At 43.4% G+C, this 19,639-nt stretch overlaps 1 protein-coding gene across 1 annotated transcript in view; it reads right to left on the bottom strand.

Annotated features, from left to right (window-relative positions):
• Positions 1 to 19,639, bottom strand: part of LOC138681691 (troponin I, slow skeletal muscle-like) — a 222,174-nt gene that overhangs the window by 15,928 nt on the left and 186,607 nt on the right. The window contains exon 6 of the mRNA XM_069769452.1: positions 11,495 to 11,606. Coding sequence (XP_069625553.1) covers positions 11,499 to 11,606 — 108 coding nt within the window. The 3' untranslated portion in view covers positions 11,495 to 11,498. The remainder of the gene's footprint in view (positions 1 to 11,494; positions 11,607 to 19,639) is intronic.

Genomic DNA, 19,639 nt, shown 5'->3' with positions numbered 1-19,639 from the left:
ACTGTATGTGCTCTGACTTCTATGTCCATTGTGGTACTGAATTACCTTATCACAACAGTCATCTATAAGGTACCTGGATGTAAATGTTTTTTGAGATACTGACATTCTATGTGACTGCAGACTTCTGAATTCTAACAGTGCGCCCTGCACGCTGTCAGAATTCTCTCACGCTGGCGATTTACATACATGCGGTCATGTACTGACTAGACATGTGTGGCCCCACTCAATGAAAATGAACAGAGTGAGGCCGGGCACGTCTAGTCGGAATGTGGTCAGAAGTATACAAATCACATGCTTGTGCTGACATGACTGTCCACCGGCAAGGGAGAATCCTAAAAGTGTGCAGTGCATTAGTTGTGAGATTTCAGAAGCCTGCAATGTAAGGATTCAGCTCTGCAGGTTCCAGTAGTCATCACATGGATTCTTCACTCACATGCGACTTTCATACTTGTGGTCCTGTGACAACGAGTTTCTCTTCTGCTTCTCTCAGTTTTTCACTGAACATTGAGAGCATTAGGGAGAGGAGCTCGTCGATACATGACTAAGTGTGCAATTCGCATATGTGCTGGGGGGGGTGGGGTCCAAAATAAATTATTTCCCTGCGTGCCAGAAAACCGACATACACCTCTGCCGGTATACTACTGCATGCAGTGATTACCGATACTGGTGGAGGGATGTCTGTGCACAGTGCAGGCAGTGAGGCAGGGACTGAGGGTGTGCACAGAGAGAATGGAGACCCCGAGACTGACCTTCCTAGTCTACGCCGTAGCCTGGAGCCCTCATTATCATAGGTATATGTCAGGTAATTGTTTTTTCTAAAGCCTTATAGTGTATTTTTAGTTCAGAGAGGGATGGTTAGGGATGATCTAGCAAGGTGCAGGGACCGGTAGTGATGGCTTCTTGCGGACATGTGCGGCACATGCGGCACATGCGGCACATGCCCATTGCTGCAGGTACCGCATTTGCCGGATTGCTGCAAAACCGCAAGTGCCGCACATGTTCGCAAGTCCCATAGGGAATGAATGTGGCCGAACACACTGTTGCCGTAAGTGATTCGTTACGTGGCAGATGTGGAAAAACTGCTGGATCTGCTGAAAAAGGCTACTTTTCACATCAGCAATTTTTGAAAAACTCACTGCCGATAGTGTCATACTCACCAATGGGGGAAGCAGCACTAAAAGTGCCTAAGGCAGCATAAACTCTAAATACGGCCCTGTCTATTCTAACCTGTCACTCGGTGATTTTACTGTTCGCGGCACATGAATTGCCGGCTTTTCCAAGGAGATTGGTGTGTAAAAATCGGACAGCATTCGCATGGTACGAGAGAGAAATTTTTTTTGCCTTGCACCCACTGACTTTTATTGCAGTATGTGGTGCGATTTCTTATTACAATTGCAGCATGCTGCAAGTTTTTTCCGGTCTGATCGTGATCCGATCTGAGCTGGAAAAAAAAACACAGATGAACACACAAATGATAGAACAACATGGTCCGAATGCAATCTGATTTTTAATCAGATTGCATTCGTCCAATTTCATCGCAAGTGAAAATGAGCCCTAAATGTAGGAAAAATCGGTCTGAGTCTCCCTGCCAAGAGTCACACGAGTGTAATGTAACAGTCATGCGAGAGTCATGCAAGTACAATCTGATTTTTATATATATATTTTATATATATATACATATTGTAGGGATTTCACTCACACAGGTGCGACGGCTGACACTCAGGAGGCACGTTCCTTTAAAAGTTCACAGGGTTTATTGCTTCATAAACCACATGGCAAAAATAAGAGAAAACAAATATCCTTTGGCTCAGGGAAGAAAAGCAAGTGTCCAGTCCTTCAGGCTCAGTCCTGGAGCCTTAACACACTCAGGAGGGTTTCACCTCCACACATATCTGCTGTGTAAAGCATTAGCCTGTCTTATATAGAGCTAACCACACCCAGGAATCCATCACATGATTTGACATGTGGTCTGACATCACCACAGGTCCTGAAACACATATATATATGTATATATATATATATATATATATATATATATATATATATATATATATATATATATATATATATATATATATATATATACATGGTTATGTGAAATAATGAAAACACTCTGGACTACATCACAGCGACAAGCCACCTATGTGTCACATACCTCCCGTCGACTACACACCCTTTAGCCATGCTACAATATATATATATATATATATATATATATATATATATATATATATACATACAGTGAGGGAAATAATTATTTGATCCCTTGCTGATTTTGTTTCCATTATGCCCACTACATTGTATTCTGTACAGACATAAGAGTCTATAGTTTATTCATTTTGTTTGCAAGATTTCTTGCATGTGCCAGCAGACATTTTATGCTATGGACATACAGAATCCACAGTCCTGGGTTCTATTTGGTTTCACTAATTTAACACACACTGGCTTTGGGCATACACAGTAGTCTAGAAATATGTTGTTATGCCTGTATAATGTACTCAGTGTGAAAAACAAGATAATCTTGTAGTTATGATACCTTTTAATGGCTAGCAAAAATGAAATAAATTACCGTATATACTTGAGTATAAGCCGAGAATTTCAGCCCATTTTTTAGGCTGAAATTGCCCCTCTCGGCTTATACTCGAGTCATTTCCAGGGGTCGGCAGGGGTGGGGGAGCGGCAGCTGTCTAATCATACTCACCTGCTCCTGGCGCGGTTCCTGCACGTCCCTGGTTCTGCGGGTGCCGGCAGCTTCTTCCAGCGTTGAGCGGTCACATGGTACCGCTCATTACAGTAATGAATATGGACCCGACTCCACTCCCATAGGGGTGGAGCCACATATTCATTACTGTAATGAGCGGTACCATGTGACCGCTCAACACAGAAGCTGCCAGCGCGCGGAGAACCAGGGATGTGCAGGGACCGCGCCAGGAGCAGGTGAGTATAGCAGGGACCTTGCGCGATATTCACCTGTCCGCGTTCCACCGCCGCTCCGTCTTCCGTGTCCTCAGCAGTGACGCTCAGGTCAGAGGGCACGATGACCTGATTAGTGTGCGTGCTGCCCTCTGCCTGAACTTCAGTGCAGAGGACGCAGAAGACACAGCGGCGCCCAGCGGTGGAACGGGGAAAGGTGACTATAGCAAGTGCCGGGGACCTGAGCATTTGTGCGGCATTATATGGGGCAAATATCTCTATGGAGCATCTTATGAGGCCATATTCAGCATTTGTGGAGCATTATACGGGGCAAATGTGTCTATGGCGCATCTTATGGGGCCATAATCAGCATTTGTGGAGCATTATATGGGGCAAATGTCTGTATGGAGCATCTTATGGGGCCATAATCAGCATTTGTGCAGCATTATATGGGGCAAATGTCTGTATGGAGCATCTTATGGGGCCATAATCAGCATTTGTGCAGCATTATATGGGGCAAATGTGTCTATGGAGCATCTTATGGGGCCATAATCAGCATTTTTGCAGCATTATATGGGCAAATGTGTCTATGGAGCATCTTATGGGGCCATAATCAGCATTTGTGCAGCATTGCATGGGGCAAATGTCTGTATGGAGCATCTTATGGGGACATAATCAGCATTTGTTCAGCATTATATGGGGCAAATGTCTGTATGGAGCATCTTATGGGGTCATAATCAACATTTGTGCAGCATTATATGGGGCATATTTTAATATGAAGCATCTTATGGGGCCCATCATGAACTGTATGGAGCATTATATGGGGCTCCTGATTCAATATGAATATTCAAAAACACTTAACCTACTGATGTCTCAAATAATTTTACTTTTATTAGTATCTATTTTTATTTTTGACATTTACAGGTAGCTGCTGCACTTTCCACCCTAGGCTTATACTCGAGTCATTAAGTTTTCCCAGTTTTTTGTGGTAAAATTAGTTGTCTCGGCTTATACTCGGGTCGGCTTATTCTCGAGTATATAGGGTATATTACAAAGCAATCTTCCTCAGGCATGGTATAACAAAGTTTCTGAAGAAACACAAGTATATGCACACACAAAAAAGACATGGTATAATAAATGAACATTTAAATAAACAAATAAACTGAGCTCAGAGTGTCACGGAATGACCAGACCCAACGGGTGGTCGGTCAACAGACGGCACAACTCACAAACAAAACGGGATGGAAAAGGTGAGAGGAAGGCCGTACCCGTAGGGAATGGACACCACCTGAGCTCAAACCTGAGCCTGACCCTGTACTCCCCTAATGCCCTATGTGGGTCCTTTCCCCCGCCACCGTCAGGATACCTCTTTCCCTAACTGTCACCTAACTGGCTAGTGCACTGGCCGGTTATGGGCACTAGCTGCAAAGCACCGCACAGCAGAATAAATGCACCGGAGTAATGAACCCAGCAGAAGCACCACTGTACCCAGAGAGCTCCTCACTCAGGCTTGGTTGTTGAAGATTGTCCTATCACTAACAGTCAGCAGGTGCATCAGGTGACCTTTTGAAGGATGGTGGGAGTGGTCACCACCTGCATCAGCTGACCCAGCAGCACTGCAGTAACATCAGATAGCCAGAAGAGAGAGACTGGCATTAACCCCCGATAGTCCAAAAGGAAAAAGTTTTAATCTAAGTGGAACCAGAGCTGCCACAAATCCAAAAATGGATCGTGACACAGAGTTATGTCTGTAGTGATAGTGACTGCCTTTTTAAAGGGAACCTGTCACCCCCCAAAATGGAAGTTGAGCTAAGCCCACCGGCATCATGTAATCTGAAAGATGAGAAAAAGAGGTTAGATTATACTCACCCAGGGGCAGTCCCGGTACGATGGGCGTCGCGGTCCGGTCCAGGACCTCCCATCTTCTTACGATCATGTCCTCTTCTTGTCCTCTTCTTCTTTGCAGAGCAAAGTACTCCAGTGCGCAGGCGCTGTGAAAGGTCAGAGAGGCCCGGCGCCTGCGCACTGCAGTACTTTGCTCTGCCCTCAACAGGGCAGACAAAGTACGCCTGCGCCGGAGTCGCAGCATGAAGACAAGAAGAGGACGTCATCCTATGAATATGGGAGGCCCCGGACTGGACCGCGACGCCCATCAGACCGGACCACAGTGGGAACGCCCCTGGGTGAGTATAATATAACCTCTTTTTCTCATCTTTCAGGATACATTGGGGGCTTATCTACAGCATTACAGAATGCTGTAGATAAGCCCCTGATTCCAGTGGGCTTAGCTCACCTTCCATTTTGGGGGTGACAGGTTCCCTTTAAGCCTGAATTGTTTTAAACAGTAATGGAGAATTACATACATAGTGACCAAAAGTTTTGCATTTTTTAAAAAGTGTGAATACTTCTGTCTGCTTGCTGTGATGCTATTTTTTTTTTTGGAGGTTTTAGTAAACCGGAAGCAAATGGTTGTCAGCTATAAGGATAAAAATTGTGTTTGACATTGTTTTATTCCTTTATGTGTTAGTTTTCCACATTTGCTGGGACTAAACATTTTGCAAATTTTGTAATGGGCAGTCGAATTGTGCCTAAAAATTTTTTGTGTCTGTCAAATATATCACCAGGTGTCACAAAGCTTATTATTCTGAGAATGAAGTCAGGCAAATGCCAAAAAGAGGGGTGGAATTCAACTGCTTTCAGAGTCAAGTGTAACATATAATAAAGAAAGAGAAGGTTATGGAACAGCTGATAAACCTAGAAGCGGACAACCACAGAAAACATTCTTCAAAATGTATCATATTATTAAGAAAAAGTCAGTATCTTATGTCCATAAAAGTGCTGTAAAACTTTTGCATGAACTGAATGAAAAATATGGGTTCAAAGTGAATGGCCAAAGTAGTGGTGCAACGGCTAAGAGCAGTAGGGTTCAATGCACAAGTTGCAGTAAAGAAGCCTTTCATCCCTGCAAAGAACTGGAAGGTCCAACTTGACTTTGCCAAAGAACACTGCCAACGGAAGGCAACAGATTGGTCTAAGGTGTTGTGGTTGGATGAATCCAAGTTCAATCTGTTAGGTAAAATGCTTGAGTTCCATAGACTTACATTGGGCTCGTTGATCGGGTCGAGCATCCGAGCATTCCAATTTGCTCGACCAGAGCAACAAGCACCCCAGGATTTTAGTGCTCGCCCATCACTAGTATCCTTGCTACACTATACCCTAGTGGCTTCAATGCCCCTTCGGTTTTGTGCAGTAATTAAAACAAGAGGATATGCTACAAAATACTAAGTTATGGCATTGAAAATAATGAACTACTCTCTATGTTGTGACCAATAAATGGTATATGCAAAAGTTTTGGCAGTCAGTTTTCTTTAGTTAAATGAACATACTTAGATTCTAAAGCATTTTGGTTAAAATTAAGGTTTTGCATGATGACAGCTTCATGCACTTTAATTCATTACCAGGGAAATAGGCATCACAACAACTAGACAGAAGTAATCACACTTTAAAAAATGCAAAACTTTTGGTCACAACTATATGTCTGAATATGTGGCTTTCCTATATTATATCAGAATAGGAATTGCAAGTGTGGAGGTGAAATGATAGTCTGCAATAAAATAATACCGTATATACTCATGTACAGTATAGGCCAAGTTTTTCAGCATATTTTTTTTTGCTGAAAACACACCCCTCGCCTTATACACAAGTCATTGCCCAGTAAGCCGGCGGGAGAGGGAGAGCGGCGGGAGAGCGGCAGGAGCCGGCGGATGTAGCTGCAACTGTGCAGCTGCTAAAGAGAAATGAATATTAATTTCTCTTATAGCGCACAGTGACAGCTGCAGCCGCCGACTTCCAGAAGACATCATACTCACCCTCCAGCATGCCCTCGGAGCATCTCGATAGTCCCGGCAACAGTAGCTCTTCCTGTGCTGAGCGATCACGTGGCCCTGCTCATTAAGGTAATGAATATGCATGCGTCTCCACTCCCATAGGCAAGGAGCGCATATTCGTTACTTTAATGGGCGGTGCCACGTGAGACGGCGCGAAGGAGGGTGAGTATGATGGGGAGTTTTTTGGAATAGGAAGCATGCATACCGGGATGGGGGGAGCCACGCATACAACGATGGGAGCGGGGGAGCCATGCATATAATGATGGGAGGGGGGAGCCAAGCATGCACAGGATGGGGGTGAGCCATGCACACCAGGACAGGACGGGGTGGGCCATACATACCAGGACAGGATGGGGGTGAGCCATGCATACCAGGACAGGAACGGGGAGCCATGCATAGCAGAAAAAGGATGAGGGCACAATGCATACCCAGCTTATACTCGAGTCAATAAGCTTACCCAGTTTTCCGTGGCAAAATTAGGTGCCTCAGCCTATACTCGGGTCGGCGTATACTTGAGTATATATGGTAAGTAAAGACTTGCATATGGTGGACAAAAATGATGCGTAAATGGGGCTGGTATTAAAATTTAAGTTTAATTTTATTCAAGACTAGCTTAAGAGCCCGGCGTTGCCTGGGCATAGTAAATATCTGTGGTTAGTTATAACACCTCACTTCTCTTATTTTCCCATCACGCCTCTCATTTTCACAATCACATCTTTCATTTTCCCCCTCACATCTCTCATTTTCTCCCTCACACCTCTCATTTTCTCCCTCACGCCTCTCATTCCCCCCTAACACTTGTCATTTCAACCTCACATCTGTCATTTTCTGATCACTCCACTATTTTTCCTCACTTCTCTCATTTTGCACTCACACCTTTTCATTTTCACCTCACACCTCTCATTTTCACCTCATCACCTCAGTATATACAGGTTTGTCATCTCCCTTATATATAGTATACATCTGTATGTCATCTCCTGTATATAGTATATACCTGTATGTCATCTCCCCTGTATATAGTATATACCTGCTGTGTGTCATCTCCCCTATATATAGTATATACCTGAATGTCATCTCCTTCTATATATAGTATATACCTGTATGTCATCTCCTCCTGTATATAGTATATACCTGTGTGTCATCTCCCCTGTATATAGTATATACCTGCATGTCATCTTCTATATATAGCATATACCTGTATGTCATCTCCTCCTGTATATAGTATATACCTGTGTGTCATCTCCCCTGTATACAGTATATATCTGAGTGTCATCTCCTCCTGCATATAGTATATACCTGCATGTCATCTTCTATATATAGCATATACCTGTATGTCATCTCCTCCTGTATATAGTATATACCTGTATGTCATCTCCTCCTGTATATACAGTGGGGCAAAAAAGTATTTAGTCAGTCAGCAATAGTGCAAGTTCCACCACTTAAAAAGATGAGAGGCGTCTGTAATTTACATCATAGGTAGACCTCAACTATGGGAGACAAACTGAGAAAAAAAATCCAGAAAATCACATTGTCTGTTTTTTTAACATTTTATTTGCATATTATGGTGGAAAATAAGTATTTGGTCAGAAACAAAATTTCATCTCAATACTTTGTAATATATCCTTTGTTGGCAATGACAGAGGTCAAACTTTTTCTGTAAGTCTTCACAAGGTTGCCACACACTGTTGTTGGTATGTTGGCCCATTCCTCCATGCAGATCTCCTCTAGAGCAGTGATGTTTTTGGCTTTTCGCTTGGCAACACGGACTTTCAACTCCCTCCAAAGGTTTTCTATAGGGTTGAGATCTGGAGACTGGCTAGGCCACTCCAGGACCTTGAAATGCTTCTTACGAAGCCACTCCTTCGTTGTCCTGGCGGTGTGCTTTGGATCATTGTCATGTTGAAAGACCCAGCCACGTTTCATCTTCAATGCCCTTGCTGATGGAAGGAGGTTTGCACTCAAAATCTCACGATACATGGCCCCATTCATTCTTTCATGTACCCGGATCAGTCGTCCTGGCCCCTTTGCAGAGAAACAGCCCCAAAGCATGATGTTTCCACCACCATGCTTTACAGTAGGTATGGTGTTTCATGGATGCAACTCAGTATTCTTTTTCCTCCAAACACGACAAGTTGTGTTTCTACCAAACAGTTCCAGTTTGGTTTCATCAGACCATAGGACATTCTCCCAAAACTCCTCTGGATCATCCAAATGCTCTCTAGCAAACTTCAGACGGGCCCGGACATGTACTGGCTTAAGCAGTGGGACACGTCTGGCACTGCAGGATCTGAGTCCATGGTGGCGTAGTGTGTTACTTATGGTAGGCCTTGTTACATTGGTCCCAGCTCTCTGCAGTTCATTCACTAGGTCCCCCCGCGTGGTTCTGGATTTTTGCTCACCATTCTTGTGATCATTCTGACCCCACGGGGTGGGATTTTGTGTGGAGCCCCAGATTGAGGGAGATTATCAGTGGTCTTGTATGTCTTCCATTTTCTAATTATTGCTCCCACTGTTGATTTCTTCACTCCAAGCTGGTTGGCTATTGCAGATTCAGTCTTCCCAGCCTGGTGCAGGGCTACAATTTTGTTTCTGGTGTCCTTTGACAGCTCTTTGGTCTTCACCATAGTGGAGTTTGGAGTCAGACTGTTTGAGGGTGTGCACAGGTGTCTTTTTATACTGATAACAAGTTTAAACAGGTGCCATTACTACAGGTAATGAGTGGAGGAAAGAGGAGACTCTTAAAGAAGTTACAGGTCTGTGAGAGCCAGAAATCTTGATTGTTTGTTTCTGACCAAATACTTATTTTCCACCATAATATGCAAATAAAATGTTAAAAAAACAGACAATGTGATTTTCTGGATTTTTTTTTCTCAGTTTGTCTCCCATAGTTGAGGTCTACCTATGATGTAAATTACAGACGCCTCTCATCTTTTTAAGTGGTGGAACTTGCACTATTGCTGACTGACTAAATACTTTTTTGCCCCACTGTATATGTACCTATATGTCATCTCCTCCTCTATATAGTATATACCTGTGTGTCATCTCTCCTGTATATAGTATATATCTGTGTCATCTCCCCTGTATATAGTATATACCTGTGTCATCTCCTCCTGTATTAGACCTCGTTCACACGTTATTTGCTCAGTATTTTTACCTCAGTATTTGTAAGCTAAATTGGCAGCCTGATAAATCCCCAGCCAACAGGAAGCCCTCCCCCTGGCAGTATATATTAGCTCACACATACACATAATAGAGAGGTCATGTGACTGACAGCTGCCGATTTTCCTATATGGTGCAATTGTTGTAGTTTGTCTGCTTATTAATCAGATTTTTATTTTTGAAGGATAATACCAGACTTGTGTGTGTTTTAGGGCGAGTTTCGTTTGTCAAGTTGTGTGTGTTGAGTTGCGTGTGGCGACATGCATGTAGCGACTTTTGTGAGATGAGTTTTGTGTAGCAACATGCGTGTATCAACTTTTTGTGTGTCGAGTTACATGTGACAGGTTAGTGTAGCAAGTTGTGTGCAGCAAGTTTTGCGCATGGCGAGTTTTGCGCGTTGCGAGTATTATGTGTGGTGCCTTTTGAGTATGTGCAAGTTTTCTGTGAGGCAACTTTTGCATGTGTTGCAAATTTTGTGCATGTGGCAATTTTTCCGCGTGTGCAAGTTTTGCGTGTGGCCAGTTTTTCATGAGGAGAATTTTGCACTTGTGGCGAGTTTTGCAAGAGCCTAGTTTTTGCATGTGGCGAGTTCTGCGAGTTTTGAGTGGCGACTTTTGTGTTTTGACTTTTATGTGGCGAGGTTGGTGTATTTGTGGTGAAATGTGTGCTGAGGGTAATATGTGTTCAAGCACGTGGTAGTGTGTGGCGCATTTTGTGTGTGTTCATATCCCCGTGTGTGGTGAATATCCCATGTCGAGGCCCCACCTTAGCAACTTTACGGTATATACTCTTTGGCGCCATCGCTCTCATTCTTTAAGTCCCCCTTGTTCACATCTGGCAGCTGTCAATTTGCCTCCTACACTTTTCCTTTCATTTTTTCCCATTATGTAGATAGGGGCAAAATTGTTTGGTGAATTGGAAAGCGCGGGGTTAAAATTTTACCTCACAAAATAGCCTATGAAGCTCTCGGGGTCCAGACGTGTGACTGTGCAAAATTTTGTTGCTGTAGCTGCGACGCTTCCAACACTTTTCCTTTCACTTTTTTCCCCATTATGTAGATAGGGGCAAAATTGTTTGGTGAATTGGAAAGCGCGGGGTTAAAATTTCACCTCACAACATAGCCTATGACGCTCTCGGGGTCCAGACGTGTGACTGTGCAAAATTTTGTGGCTGTAGCTGCGACGCTTCCAACACTTTTCCTTTCACTTTTTCCCCATTATGTAGATAGGGGCAAAATTGTTTGGTGAATTGGAACGCGCGGGGTTAAAATTTCGCCTCACAACATAGCCTATGACGCTCTCGGGGTCCAGACGTGACTGTGCAAAATTTTGTGGCTGTAGCTGCGACGGTGCAGATGCCAATCCCGGACATACACACATACACACACACACACACACACACATTCAGCTTTATATAGTAGATGTCCATTTAGTAAAAGTAGAAGAAGAGAGTATCCTTTTAAACAAGTAACATACCATAGGTAATATATTCATAATATTTGCTTTAACTTTAAAAGGTATTCATAGGAATTTCACCTTGTTATTGTCCACTAGGGGATTTTGCAGCATCAAACATCTTTTTTCTGCCCTCCATGCCAGACATTGCCTCCACATTCTTGCGCCAATCACTGACTTCAACTGGACGTTCCTGAGTTATGAAGATAAAGTTTAACAACCTTATAGTTATACAGAATAATCAGAATAAAATACCGTAATCAATTTTTCTGAGTTTCTTGGTACTAGAATTTCTATGCATTTGCATCCATTTGACGGCTAAATGTAATTTTTAGGAGGGGGCAGGTAACGGCTTGCAATAAACTGACAGTATAAGAATGTGAATCATCAATGCAGTACAAATAAGAATGCACCAAAGAAGAATCCTGCTGAATATAATATTGCTATTTTACAAAATTATTCATTAATTTCTGTCTGAAGTAGTTTAACAATATCATTTTGTAATGAAAAGCAGGTGAATTGTTAAAGGTGAACTAGAACTCTAACACATTGTTGTTTTCATGAATGTGAAAATTTTGCGGCTTGATGAGCTTTCAGCAAAAGTTTACCTTTAGGAATGCATTGTTCTATAAATAAATTTGTATTAAGATTCACAAACTATTGTTTGGAATATGGTGATACAAGTAATATTTTTCCTAATGTTGATAATTTTATATTTTGTGTCAAAGAATTTTATTGCATAGTCCAACAATTCAGTTTCCATTAATTCTCTTATGCATAGTGATAGCAAAGATATACGGTAATCCATGTGCATTTATTTAGTGAAGGCATAAGACCAGATAGGGTCAAAGTATAATAGAAAAAAATTGGTAACCACACATATTTTAGATATTTTTTGAGTAAAGTACATTCTTCATGTTTCTGGTGATGTGGCGCAGTGACGAGGTAGTCCTGTTTAATTCCTGGGACTTTTGATGCTTCTCAGCCATGGGTCAATTCCTTGCGGTTTAGACTTCTATGAGACTTGGTGGAGCTGTCTTCTATTTAAACTTCTGAACCTCTGATTCCCATTGTCAGTTAAAACTTTATCTATTCTGGTTCAGCTCTGTGCTTTCAGCTACTACTTTGCTTGCTTTTAGTCTTGTTTCTGATTATGGCCTGTTTCCTAAGCATTGTCTTCCTTTTTTAATTTGTACCATTACTGCCCTCCTGGTTTTGACCCTTCTACCTGACCATTCTTGCCAGTCTGGACCATCAGCTTCTAAGAACACGCCCCAATGCAGGTGTTCCTGTGTGTAAATCGAGTTACCTATACAATGGTTAAACAGCGAAGGCCAAGTAAACCTGTTATTTGGTAAGCAAAGCTGCTTGCACTGAACTTGACTGTAGTAGCCATTTTTAGGACATCTGTATCAGTTTAGGCTACGTTCACACTAGCGTCGGGTTAGCGTCGGGCGACGCAGCGGCGACGCACGCGTCATGCGCCCCTATACTTAACATGGGGGACGCATGCGTTTTTGTTTGTTGCGTTGTGCGACGCATGCGTCTTTTTTGCCGCAAGCGTTGGACCAAGAAAACGCAACAAGTTGCATTTTTCTTGCGTCCAATTTTCGGCAAAAAACGACGCATGCGTCGCAAAACGCAGCGTTTTTGCGTGCGTTTTGCCGTGTTTTTGCGTGCGTTGTGCGTTGCGTTGCCGACGCAGCGGCGCACAACGCTAGTGTGAACGTAGCCTTATATATATGCACCAATGTCCACTCTCTTTTTTAAGAAGGTGATTTTTTTATAAGGATTTCTATATTGCAATGAATCTTTTTTTTTATAAGAAGAGTAATGGGGAAATATAAGAAACATACATTAACTAAGTTTGTCAGATATCAAAGAATATATGAAGAAGGCAGATTCCAAAATTGAGGGATATCACTTGCTACTCAGCTACATGCACAACTGTCATATTGTAAGTATCTGTTTGTGAGTAAAACATTTTTTATCAACTTGCCCATTGGAGGGTTATGGCATGAATTAGGACGTGCTGCTGTATCTTTTGCCTTCATTCCTTTCACCTACAAATTCAGATCTGGTGAAGAGATGTGTTCCCAGGCCAGATTTGTTTGCTACTGTAATACCCCACATTTGCGTACTACCATATCTCCGTTTCACAGAAAAATTAAGATCCATAAAATCTCCAGGACAAAGAGCTTACACTCAAATACTTTTGAAGTAAAATTACTCATGTAACATCTGGGATGAATTAGAGCTAGAAGCGGGTGTCCAATTGCCTGTAAAACAATTGGTGATGCCAGCTAATAGTTGTGAGAGCAGGATTTATATTTATATACCCTGACTCCATCTTGGCTTATTTATACATGCCTCTCCTTGCTTTCAAGATGTAGTCTATGATCAGATAAGGGAGTCTCAGGAATGTCTTGTCCAAAGACATTAAAATAACAGATACATATATGCTAGCCACCTTAGGGAGAGACCCAAGTTGGGCTAAATGTAGTGGGACAAAAGAGACCGAAAAGCCCTCTACTTAAAGGAAATACATAGTGGATGCTTTCCTGAAACGGAAAGTACTTGCAAGCAGCATAATACAAAGAATAGCAGGTTTACCCAGAATCCTTTGCAGTAGGCGGAATTGGTTGGCTGTGTAAATTTAGAAACTAATCCGCAGCATTGCACGCTTGGCGGTTCCAAGCGCTGTGGATTAGACAGGGGTGGAAAGAGATGATTTGCATAGCTCCGCCTACTGCAAAGGATTCTGGGTAAACCTGCTATTCTTTGTATTATGCTGCTTGCAAGTACTTTCCGTTTCAGGAAAGCATCCACTATGTATTTCCTTTAAGTAGAGGGCTTTTCGGTCTCTTTTGTCCCGCTACATTTAGCCCAACTTGGGTCTCTCCCTAAGGTGGCTAGCATATATGTATCGCTTGCTCACCGAGCCCCACTCCATACAGCCAACCAATTCCAGCCCTGTGCTGATGAGGGCCTAAAGCCCGAAACACGTGTCCACAGGTAGGAATTGGTTGGCTGTGTAAATTTAGAAACTAATCCGCAGCATTGCACGCTTGGCGGTTCCAAGCGCTGTGGATTAGACAGGGGTGGAAAGAGATGATTTGCATAGCTCCGCCTACTGCAAAGGATTCTGGGTAAACCTGCTATTCTTTGTATTATGCTGCTTGCAAGTACTTTCCGTTTCAGGAAAGCATCCACTATAAAATAACAGAGAAACTGAAACTTGGGGTAGTAAAACACATAGACCTGAAAGCTGGGTGTCAATAGTGTTAATTTAGACAATTAGAAGTATGTACGCTAATGCCAGCACATATCTAAAGATAAGCTGAGCAAATTATATTGTTATAATCCATGAATACTAATAACCTATATAAAGACTGATCAAATGATGTAATAAAGAATTATGTTCTGAAAATAATAGTGTCATTGTGGTTCTCTCTCTCTTTGTACTTGTACTTGGATTTTACAGTTTAATTTGGAGCAGACACAACTTCTTTGAACATCCCACAATACGTGACGATGACAAAACCTGGCGCAATGAAAAGGGACTCGATAGTTCAAAAGACCGCTTGATCCAAATGTTTTGCTGGTGCCTGGACAGATAGACAATGCAGGAAAAGCTGCAGCAATAGGTAAGAAGTTTTATTATTACAAAAAGAAAAAAAAAAAAAAAGAGCATGAACCGCACATCCCAAAATCATACGTTGATCAAAAGCCGCTAGGCAAAAATTCATATACTGAACATGAGGTTTTCAGTTTAACATTCTGATCAGACTGTATGAAGCCCACTGCCACTTCACGGCAAACCGCTCCGCTCCGTTAGGGCGGTAGGACCCACTACGAGGTTTGCCGTGAAGTGGCAGTGGGCTTCATACAGTCTGATCAGAATGTTAAACTGAAAACCTCATATTCAGTTATATACATTTTTGCCTAGCGGCTTTAGATCAACGCATGATTTTGGGATGTGTGGTTCATGCTCTTTTTTTTTTTCTTTTTTGCAAAGCAAGTTTTATTATTACACTACCTGAATTTGTCTTTCTTTCTTGGTTCCAGATGTGTTTTAGGTAAGTGAGTCAGTAGATCACTTGATTTGTTCATAGTAAGTGGGTCCATTATTGTTAGACAAAGAACCCTGATGAGACCTTGTGTACTGTTTTGGATTCCTGTGTTGTGTGTTTTATGGGGAGTGTGGTTTTGGATTGTAGCGATTAAATGATTGTACCTGCTGCAGCCAACATTGGTGATAGGAAGCAGCCTCTTGTATTGCTAAAGAAACCCATATGGTTTCAGCTCCTAGATGTAGGGGCCGATGGTTTTTGTCTGAATATATACAGTATATATATACTGTGTGTGTGTATATATATATATATATATATATATATATATATACTGTGAGATAGCGCTCCCTGAGTGCGTTGGGGGACACTCGCTTGGCAACGGGATTAAAGCACCCAGGTACGGTTTCTCACAAAAACGGACTCATAAACCGCGTCACAAACAGTTCATCATATACATCAATGGAACACTAAACCACCAGCAGTCTTTTCCAATGGCAGATATTTCTCTGCCCATAACCCCCTTTATCTGGAGTTACCTTACAGGAGCTCCTGCTCCACACACTGACTCCTGTCAGTCCTGGTTCCCAGGAAAGCTGCCAAATTGGGATCACCGTTCTTGTGACCAGGGCACTTCAGATAATCCAGACCCGCAGACGGAACTGTAGCTTCCCCAACACAGTAGGCATCACAGGCTCTGCAGATACGACCTCTCCATACGCTATTCAGGACGTCCAGTCCCAGGCACTCCCAATACACAGGCCATCAGTCCATGGCCTCACCATGTGCTTCCAGGAATCCAGTCCACTCCAGGACATTCGAAAAAACACAGACCATTCACAGGACTTCACACTGTGGACATTCAGGTCCATACACTCTGAACCATGTGACCAAACCCTGGTCACATAATTTAGCTGTAACCACCCCCATAGGTGGGAGGTGTGTGTGGTTAGTCAGTCCCGCCCAGCTCTCCGACTAATCCTGCAAGGCTCCCTTTTAACTATACAAATACACTGTGTGCAGTATTATTAGGCAAGTTGTATTTTAGAGGATTATTTTTATTATTGATCAACAACTATGTTGTCAATCAACCCCAAAGACTCATAAATATCAAAGCTTAATATTTTTGGAAGTTGGAGTGTTTTTTTTTAGATTTGGCTATCTTAGGAGGATATCTGTTTGTGCAGGTAACTATTACTGTGCAGAATTATTAGGCAACTTAATTAAAAACCAAATATATTCAAATCTTACTTCACAAAACTTCACAAAATTTAGAAATATACATTTCTGACATGCAAAAACAAAACCCCAAAAAATCAGTGACCAATATAGCCACCTTTCTTTATGATGACACTCAACAGCCTTCCATCCATAGATTCTGTCAGTTGCTTGATCTGTTTATGATCAACATTGCTTGCAGCAGCCACCACAGCCTCCCAAACACTGTTCCGGGAGGTGTACTGTTTTCCCTCCCTGTAGATCTCACATTTTATGAGAGACCACAGGTTCTCTATGGGGTTCAGATCAGGTGAACAAGGGGGCCATGTCATTATTTTTTCTTCTTTGAGACCTTTACTTGCCAGCCACGCTGTGGAGTAGTTGGAGGCATTGTCCTGCATGAAAATCGTGTTTTTATTGAACGATACAGTCTTCTTCTTGTACCACTGCTTGAAGAAGTTGTCTAGTACCGTTGGTGCACCTGCTCAGAATGAAGGTATTCAGCAACGCTACATTGCTTCCCTCACAGTAAGCCCACCGGTTAGGACACCAGCAGCAGCAAATGTGGAGGTATCGTCGCAAGGCCAAAGCAGTCAGGAAATCACAAGGTTCTTGGTAGATAACACTGTAGGTAGGCCAACATCAAGAATACCATCACCAACCCTCTCTCAATCTGCCATGTCCACCACCACCCCCGCTAGTTCCACCATATGCAGCTCTCCAGTCCAGCTCACCCTACAAGAGACTCTCGTTAGGAAAAGAAAGTATTCATCCTGTCATCCGCGTACACAGGGTTTGAACGCCCACATTGCTAGACTAATCTCGTTAGAGATGATGCCCTACTGGTTGACTGAAAGCAAAGCTTTCAAAGCCCTGATGGCATACGCAGTACCACGCTATGACCTACCCAGTCGACACTTCTTTGCGAGAAAAGCCATCCCAGCCCTCCACCAGCATGTCAAAGACCGTTTTGTCCATGCACTGAGGCAATCAGTCAGTAGAAAGGTGCACCTCACAACAGATGCATGGGCCAGTAGGCATGGCCAGGGACATTATGTCGCTCTGGGTTAATGCGGTGGATGCAGGGTCCACAGGGGACAGCCATCGTGGGACAGTTCTGCCAAGCCCACGGTCTAGGAAACAGTTGGCGGTAGGCATTCACCACCCCTCCTCCTCCAGAAGCAAAAGCTCGTCCACAGAGTGCAGTCGCACAACCACTCAATCTGCAGCTGCCAGTGTTGCACATGAGGTGTCCCATTATGGAACAGCTAGTGGTAAGCGTCAGCAGCCTGTGCTACAAATGAAGTGTTTGGGCGACAACAGACACACCGCGGAAGTACTGGCCGAGTACTTGCAGCAAGAAACTCAGTCATGGCTGGGCAGTGTACATCTTGAGGCAGGCAAGTAAGTCAGTGATAACGGAAATAATTTTATGGCTGCCATAGCCCTTTCAGAACTGAAACACATTCCTTGCCTGGCTCACACCTTGAACCTGGTGGTGCAGTGCTTCCTCAAAAATTATCTGGAGTTACCAGCCCTGCTCCTGAAGGTGCAAAGACTTTGCTCGCACATTCGCCGGTCGCCCGTACACTCCAGCCGTATGCTGATTCTTCCCCAGCACTGCCTAATAATCGACGTTGCAACAAGGTGGAACTCCACACTGCACATGCTTCAGAGGCTGTGCGAACAGAGGCGTGCTGTAATTTATTTGTGGGAGGATACACATACACGGGCAGGCAGTTGGATGGCAGACATGGAGATGTCTGGTGTGCAGTGGTCGAAGCTCCAAGACCTCTGTCAAGTCCTTCAGTGTTTTGAGGAATGCACACGGCTGGTAAGTGCAGACGACGCCATCATAAGCATGAGCATCCCACTAATGCGTCTGCTGATGCAAAGTTTGACGCACATCAAAGAGCAGGCGTCTGCAGCCGAGGAGGAGGGAAGCCTTGATGACAGTCAGCCATTGTCTGGTAAGGGAACTCTCCTGGACGAGGTGGCGGACGAAGAGGAGGAGGAGGAGGATGAAGGAGATGAATGTTTATGGGAGGAGGATGCTTCTCAGGAGGCAATAGAAACTGGTGGCGTTGCAAGGTCAGGTACAGGGTTTTTGCGGGCCACAAGTGATGTTGATTTGCAAGAAAGTGCTCCTCAACCCAGCACAAGCAGTGAATTGACACCTGGAACATTGGCCCACATGGCAGAGTATGCCTTGCGTATCCTAAAAAGGGACCCCCGCGTTATCAAAATGATGACCGATGACGATTAATATTGGCTACCAAATAAGCAACTCTTGTAGACCATTTGGTTCAGGCATTCCCAGCAAACACAGAGGCAGTGATGGTTCTCACACGAGCTGTAGGGGGAAACATGGCAGAGGTGTTTGAAGTGCACAAATCCGAAGTGGCGTCAGACAGAGGGGTTTTATGACCAGGTTGTGGAGTGATTTCGCAATGACCGCAGACACGACAGGTACTGCTGCATCAATTCAAAGTGACAGGAGACAGCATTTGTCCAGTATGGTTACCAACTATTTTTCCTCCCTTATCGATGTTCTCCCTCACAGGTCATTACCCTTTGATTACTGGGCATCTAAAATAGACACCTGGCCTGATTTGGCAGAATATGCATTACAGGAGCTCGCTTGCCCAGCTGCCAGTGTACTATCAGAAAGAGTCTTCAGTGCTGCTGGTTCAATACTGACCGAAAAAAGGACACGTCTGGCTACCCGAAATGTTGATGATCTAACCTTCATTAAAATGAACCAATCATGGGTTTCAAATTATTTTGCCCCACCTTCCCCTGCTGACATGTAGCTTGCCTTAAAAATGTCTTGCTTTTGGCCTCCTCTTACTGACTGCTCCAATCCTCCATTTGCAGCTGCTGAATGTCCACCATAGGCCATTTTTTTACCTCCCTAAATGGGGTGATTCTCCCCACA

The sequence above is a fragment of the Ranitomeya imitator genome, chromosome 5 (assembly GCF_032444005.1).
Source record: "Ranitomeya imitator isolate aRanImi1 chromosome 5, aRanImi1.pri, whole genome shotgun sequence".
Classification (NCBI taxonomy): Eukaryota; Metazoa; Chordata; class Amphibia; order Anura; family Dendrobatidae; genus Ranitomeya; species Ranitomeya imitator.
Note: the sequence above shows the minus strand (reverse complement) of the source record. Positions and strands in the feature narration are given on the sequence as shown.